This window comes from Panthera onca, chromosome D1 (assembly GCF_046562875.1).
Source record: "Panthera onca isolate mPanOnc1 chromosome D1, mPanOnc1 haplotype 2, whole genome shotgun sequence".
NCBI lineage: Eukaryota > Metazoa > Chordata > Mammalia > Carnivora > Felidae > Panthera > Panthera onca.
The window spans coordinates 1336657-1342880 of NC_138348.1; the positions used below are offsets into that span (position 1 = coordinate 1336657).

At 70.4% G+C, this 6224-nt stretch overlaps 2 protein-coding genes across 2 annotated transcripts in view; both read left to right on the forward strand.

The window, feature by feature from the left end:
* Positions 1 to 6224, forward strand: part of TNNI2 (troponin I2, fast skeletal type) — a 111995-nt gene extending 105771 nt beyond the window's left edge. The window contains 6 exon segments of the mRNA XM_081790194.1: positions 5107 to 5150; positions 5246 to 5374; positions 5496 to 5585; positions 5710 to 5886; positions 6037 to 6069; positions 6071 to 6224. Coding sequence (XP_081646320.1) covers positions 5252 to 5374; positions 5496 to 5585; positions 5710 to 5886; positions 6037 to 6069; positions 6071 to 6133 — 486 coding nt within the window. The 5' untranslated portion in view covers positions 5107 to 5150; positions 5246 to 5251 and the 3' untranslated portion in view covers positions 6134 to 6224.
* Positions 7 to 2356, forward strand: SYT8 (synaptotagmin 8). The gene is made up of 8 exons (XM_081790154.1): positions 7 to 167; positions 271 to 449; positions 811 to 909; positions 1037 to 1204; positions 1280 to 1447; positions 1551 to 1656; positions 1754 to 1887; positions 2017 to 2356. Exons 1-8 carry the CDS (start codon positions 74 to 76, stop codon positions 2248 to 2250), a joined length of 1182 nt encoding a protein of 393 aa, XP_081646280.1. The 5' UTR covers positions 7 to 73; the 3' UTR covers positions 2251 to 2356.

The following is a 6224-nucleotide window of genomic DNA, read 5'->3' on the forward strand; positions in this document are numbered from 1 at the left end:
GGGGGCCGCGGGGCCGTCCCCGGGCGTGACCCGGCCACCCGGGCGCTCTGCTCCAGGCCAGCAGGAAGGGGAGATGGGGCGCCCCCCAGACGCCCACAGCACCCTGGCCCCGGCGGGCACCACAACTGTACCCGGGCTCATTCCGGACCTCATCGCCAGGTTCCCCTGTGAGCTGCGGGATGCCCAGCAGGGGTGTGGGGATGGCGGGCCCGGTGGGGGCAGCTGCTGTCCACGGATGCACCTCAGGCCCCTTTCTGTGCCCTCCCCCAGGGCCCAGCTGGGCGCTCACGGCCATCGCTGTGGCTGGCGGCGTCCTCGCCGTGTCCTGCCTCCTCTGTGTCGCCTGTTGCTGCTGCTGCCATCTCCGCAGACAGGGCTGCAGGAAGAAGCCCAGGGGCCAGGAGGCTGTGGGCCTGGGCGGCCCTCAGGGCACCACCAGCATCCACCTGGTGAGGAGCACCAGCTGCGGGCTGCTCAGTCCCAGAGGGCAGCTCGAGGCCCAGCCGGGGGAAGTGACGAGCAGAGGCGAGAGGAAGGCAGTGTAGGAGGGAGGCCCCGAGCGCCAGCCCCAGGGGTCGGGCCATGGGGAGCCACGGAAGGTCCTTGAGGAGGGCAGTGCTGCAAGAACGGATGTGGGGGAGGCACGTCAGTTAAGGCCTGTGCCACAGAACTGAGGATACGAGCCCTTCTGTGGCCCGGTCTGGAGGTAGGTGCTTGGACCGCAGACCTGGGGCTGGGGCCCGGGAGGCCCAGGGCTGCCACGGGGGCCCGGTCCCAGCAGCCCCCGCCTCCTGTCCCCACCCGCCCCAGGTGCAACCGGACGTGGAGAGCTCGGAGTCTGCCCCCGGGGGCCCCCAGCACTGGGGACGCCTGCTGCTCTCCCTGGGGTATGACTTTGGAAGCCAGGAGGTGAGGGGGCCCCCCTTGCAGGCCCAGAGGGTCCGCGGGGCGTGTGCAGGGGAGACGGGTGCCGGGCGGGCGCTGGGCGCGGGGCCGCCCGGGGACGGCCCCCGGCTGAGCAGCCCCTGGCTCCCAGATCCAGGTGGGCCTCCAGCAGGCCGCAGACCTGAGGGCCGGGGGCCAGGGCGGCACGGCAGACCCCTACGCCCGCGTCAGCCTCTCCACGGGGGCGGGGCACACGCACGAGACCAGGGTGCATCGTGGCACGCTGTGCCCCACGTTCCACGAGACCTGCTGCTTCCACGTGCGTCTGGGCTGGGGGGGGGGTGCGGGGGGCCGGGGCCGGGGCGAGGGGACCCGCTCACACGCTCTCCTGCAGGTGCCGCAGCACGAGCTGGCTCGGACCGCCCTGCGGGTGCAGGTGCTGAGCTTCAGGCGGTTCTCTGCCCACGAGCCGCTGGCTGAGCTCAGCCTGCCGCTGGGCACCGTGGACCCGCAGCACGTCCTAGAGCAGTGGTACCAGCTGGGCCCGCCGGGCACCACCGAGGTGAGCCCAGGGACGGCCGGACTCCGGCCTGGCCCTGCCCGGGGTGCCCCGGGGGTCGGGGGGCGGTGGAGACCGAGGCCCCCCCCCATCTCGCTGCCCGCAGCCCGAGCCCTCGGGTGAGCTGTGCCTCTCGCTCCGGTATGTGCCCGGCTCGGGCCGGCTGACCGTCGTCGTGCTGGAGGCCCGAGGCCTGAGCCCGGGACTGGCAGGTGAGAGCCCTCCCTGCCCCTTCCACATGGAGAGAGAGGGAGCCCTGTGCTTGGCCCTGGGACCCGGGATGCCTTCTGACCCCTTCTGCCTGCCCAGACCCCTACGTGAAGGTCCAGCTCATGCTGAACCAGAGGAAGTGGAGGAAGAGAAAGACCTCGGCTCGGAAGGGCACGGCCGCCCCCTACTTCAACGAGGCCTTCACCTTCCTCGTGCCTTTCAGCCAGGTCCAGGTGGGCTGCCTGGAGAAAGGGGTGGGAGGGGCGGGGAGGGGCGGGGCGGGGCGGGGCGACCCTACCCTTGGGGCCAAGCTGACCCCTGTCTTTCTCTCCCTCCCTGCCCTTCTGCCCGCCTCTGCCCAGAGCGTGGATCTGGTGCTGGCCGTCTGGGCCCGGGGCCCGCAGTTCCGGGCCGAGCCCGTGGGCAAGGTGCTGCTGGGCGCGCGGGCCTCGGGTCAGGCCCTGCAGCACTGGGCCGACATGCTGGCCCACGCCCGGCGGCCTGTTGCCCAGTGGCACCGCCTGCGGCCCGCCGGGGAGGTGGACGGCGCCCTGGCCCTGAAGCCCCGCCTGCACCTGCCCTTGCCTGGCTCCTGAAAGCGCCCTCGGGCCTCGGCCTCCCAGGCTGCGGTGTGGGCGCCTGTCCAAGCCGCCCCACGGGACCACTAATAAACGCCTCCTCCCGTTGCCGTGCTGTGTCTTTCCTGAGCCCTCGGGGACACGGTCGGGGCAGGGGTTCCGCCGTCACCGCTGTGGGGAAAGGACCCGAGGCCTCGGGGGGTGAAGGGGTCCCCTCCAGGCCCCACGGGGACGGTGTGAAGAGGTAGGGAGCCCTCTCTGTCCGTGGGGCTGCAGGGACAGTGTGGTGGGAGGTAGGCTGGAGCCGGCCCCGTGGGGACAGTGTGGGTGATGAGGAGGCATTTGGGGGGTGGTGATGGTGGAGGGAAAGGAAAGGACTCCAACCTGGGGGGGGCCCGCTTCGCACCCCCCCCCCCCCGCGCCACCGCACAGGGCCCCAAACCTTCCAAAGGCCGCTGTAGGGCCACCTCTTCCAGACGGCAGGGGGCAGTAGACACCTTCGGAAGCCTCCTCCGGCCTTCGGGGGCTCAGCCCCGGCCAGGAGTGCAGCAATAACCCCCACACATCTGGATGGCTTTAGCTCCCCTGACCCTCCCTGTGGCCCGTGAGGCCGGCAGGCCTGGGGCCACGCACCCCCAGCTCAGAGGATGCCAAGTCATGCTCCTCCGGATGTCTCTGCTGGGTGGGGGGCCCGGGCAGGGTGGGGGGGGGGGGGAGGGGGCTCAGTCCCGGGCAGCCGGGCGGGCCCCAGGCCCCCTCAGGTCAGGGAGAGGTTCCCAGGCGGTGGTGTCACCATCCTCGGGTTGAAGGACGCGTTCGAATGAGCCAGGAACCACCCCAGGGCAGGGTGTTTCCGGCCGGCTGCACGTCCAGGCGCCCTCCCTTCTTCTCCCAGGAGGGAGGGTGGGATCCCACCTAGGGGAGGGCAGCCCCCACCCAGAGGGCCCTGGCCACTGCCGCAAGGCCGTGTTTGGGGGTCTGGGCCTTGGGGAAAGGAAGGGATGTGGCCAGCTCGTGCCTGAGATGCCCGGCCCGGCTGGGAGGCAGCAGTGAGATGCAGGGCACTGCTCCCTCCAGGAAGCCTGCCCGCCCAGGGGAAACTGTGGGGAAACCGCAGTGTGGACCCTGACTTAGGACCAGAGTGACCCCTCAGCTGATCTCGAGCCGTGTGCCCCGAGGTGGCCCGGCGAGGCCAAGTACATCTGACCACAGGCTCCTTGCAAGAACAAGGGAGGCTTCTCGAACTCGTCACTGAGCTCTAAATAGAGCAACCCAACCTCGGTGTACACCCCCCCCCCCCCCCCCCCCACCACCGCCAAGACTTCTTGGACTGGATGACAGCACGCGGCTGGGCCGGGCCAGGCGGCCTGGGCAGGTGGGGAGGCCCCTGTGCCCCATTGGTCTGAGGAGGGCTCCATGCCCTTTCTGAGCAGGGGCCCAGCCTGGGGGAGGCCATTTATACCCCTCCCCCTGGGCCCACCAGCCCAACTTGCCGCTGCGGCCTGACCTCGCTCCTCACGCTGCTGCTCAGACACTAGGTGAGGCCAGCCCGGCCGGCAGAGGCCAGGACAGGCGCTTCTGGAGCTTGTTTGCAGGATGAGTTCCCTGGGTGGGGGTCTGGGGGCTGGGGGCCACCTCCAGCAGCCCTCTCTCGGGGCTTGCATGGTGTGGGGCGTGAGCCGGAGATGCGTCGGGGGACGGCCTGGGGCGGCAGGGGTCGAGGACGGCCCCCCCCCCCCCCCGATCAGCAGGCCTCACTCTTGGGTGGGACACCAGGAGATCTGACGGGTCGGGGGACCCCAGGCCAAAGCGGGGAGTGGTTTCTCACATGCACTTGGGCCCAAAGCCGAAGGAGCAGAGCTAAAATTAGCTGGATGGCTCTGGTGGCCACCTGCGCTGGCCCGTCCCACCCCTCCCTCAGGGACAGCTGCGGCCACTCCGGGCCCTGCCTGGGACATTCTGGGAACACTTTCTCCTCTTCTCACCCTGGCAATTCCAAGACAGAGCCTCAAGGAGGTCGGAGTGGGGGCAGGGCAACAGGCAGGCTTGGTGCAAGGCCTGCCCCCACCCCCACCCCCACCCCCAACCTGGGCAGCCGGTGTCCACGGCAGGACAGGAGCCACCGCCCTCACACCTCGGCCTTTTCTCTCCCACAGGCTCTAAGCCCAGGACTTCAGGATGGGGGAGTAAGTTCCATCCAAGCCCAGGGCCCCTGCCACCCCTGCCCTCCCCCACCCCGGGGTGGGGGGGTCTCCACAGCGCCCCAGCCCCCGCCCTGGCCCCGTCCCACTCCCACCTGCCCCCACGCTGCCTCATCCACGCCCTGACCTCTGTCTTCTCTCCCCCCACCCCACCTGCACTCTCGGGACAGTGAGGAGGTGAGTACCTACTTGGGGGGGGGCATGAGACACAGAGGGGATGGGACCCCCTACTTGGGATAGGTCAAAGGTCAAAGCTCGAGGGAAGCTGCCCAGCCCTCCCCCCACGAACGAGCCCCACCCAGCCACCAGGACAGGGGCGAAAACAGGAAGTGGCTGCCAGTGCCTCGTGGGGCAGGGGAAGTGAGGCTGTGGCCAGGTCACCAGAATCGCTTCTTATTCCCGACTGCCACCCCCCGACCCCCCCCACCACAGCCTTGGCTCTGTAGGGATGCCCTGCACCTCCCACTTCTCCCCTCCCCTTAACCTTTGAACCCCACCTGCCACCTGGGTACAGGTGTCCTGGGCCCAGCCCCCCCACCGGGGCCTCCGGAACCCCGGTGTCCAGCTGCCTCCTAGACGGGGCCCACCGGCCTGGGGCGGGCTGAGCGGGAGGGGATATGGCGGTGCTGGGGACTGGGCTGGCCCTGACTCTGCCCCCTCCCCCTTGCCCCACAGAAACGCAACAGGGCCATCACGGCCCGGAGACAGCACCTGAAGGTAGGCGCTGGCCCCGAGAGGGCCGTCCCGGGGTCTGCGCGGGGCGAGGCCCCCACAGCCCCTCACTGGCCTGCCCCCCACCCCGCCCCCTGCAGAGTGTGATGCTCCAGATCGCGGCCACCGAGCTGGAGAAGGAGGAGAGTCGCCGTGAGACTGAGAAGCAGAACTACCTGTCTGAGCACTGCCCCCCACTGCACGTCCCCGGCTCCATGTCTGAAGTGCAGGTACCCTCCCCTGGCGGCGCCCCGGCCTGCTGCCTCGGTCTCCCCACCGGTCAAGAGAGGGGGCAGGGCAGGTGGAGGTCGGGTGGGCAGCGGCCCGCCCACCCGCTGCCCCCACCCCCAGGAGCTCTGCAAGCAGCTGCACGCCAAGATCGACGCGGCCGAGGAGGAGAAGTATGACATGGAAATAAGGGTCCAGAAGAGCAGCAAGGAGGTGAGCGGCCGGTGGGGGGGGGGGGGGGGGGGGAGGGCCGGGACAAGGCGAGGGGCGCCCTGGCCGGGAGGGGGCGGGGGGCCTGGCCAGCGCGGGCTCCCACCCAGCCCTTCCCCGCCGGCAGCTGGAGGACATGAACCAGAAGCTGTTCGACCTGAGAGGCAAGTTCAAGAGGCCCCCCCTGAGACGGGTGCGCATGTCGGCTGACGCCATGCTCAAGGCGCTGCTGGGCTCCAAGCACAAGGTGTGCATGGACCTTCGGGCCAACCTGAAGCAGGTCAAGAAGGAGGACACCGAGAAGGTACGCTGCGGCCCGGCCCCAGGCTCCCGGGGTGTCTGCGGGGGGGCTCGACCGCGCTGCCCGCCTCGGGGGCGGGGGGGGGGGGGGCGACAGGGAGGCTAAGGGGCGACCCGCAGCCTCCTCCTGAGCCCTGTCCTGGCCCGTCCCCAGGAGCGGGACCTGCGCGACGTGGGCGACTGGCGGGAAGAACATCGAGGAGAAGTCTGGCATGGAGGGCAGAAAGAAGATGTTCGAGTCCGAGTCCTAGGCCGCCCGTGCCCCACCAGGGCCCGGAGCTCCCGGCGCAGTGAGGGAGGATGGGGCTCGTCTAAGTGCTCAATAAAGGATTCCAATCCCCA

Excerpts from the sequence above, each read along its gene's own strand:
- SYT8 (XM_081790154.1), top strand. The coding sequence starts at position 74 with ATGGGGCGCCCCCCAGACGCCCACAGCACCCTGGCCCCGGCGGGCACC. Across the intron at positions 450-810 it reads GCACCACCAGCATCCACCTG|GTGCAACCGGACGTGGAGAG; the intron begins GTGAGGAGCACC and ends CACCCGCCCCAG. Across the intron at positions 1,657-1,753 it reads CCTGAGCCCGGGACTGGCAG|ACCCCTACGTGAAGGTCCAG; the intron begins GTGAGAGCCCTC and ends CTGCCTGCCCAG.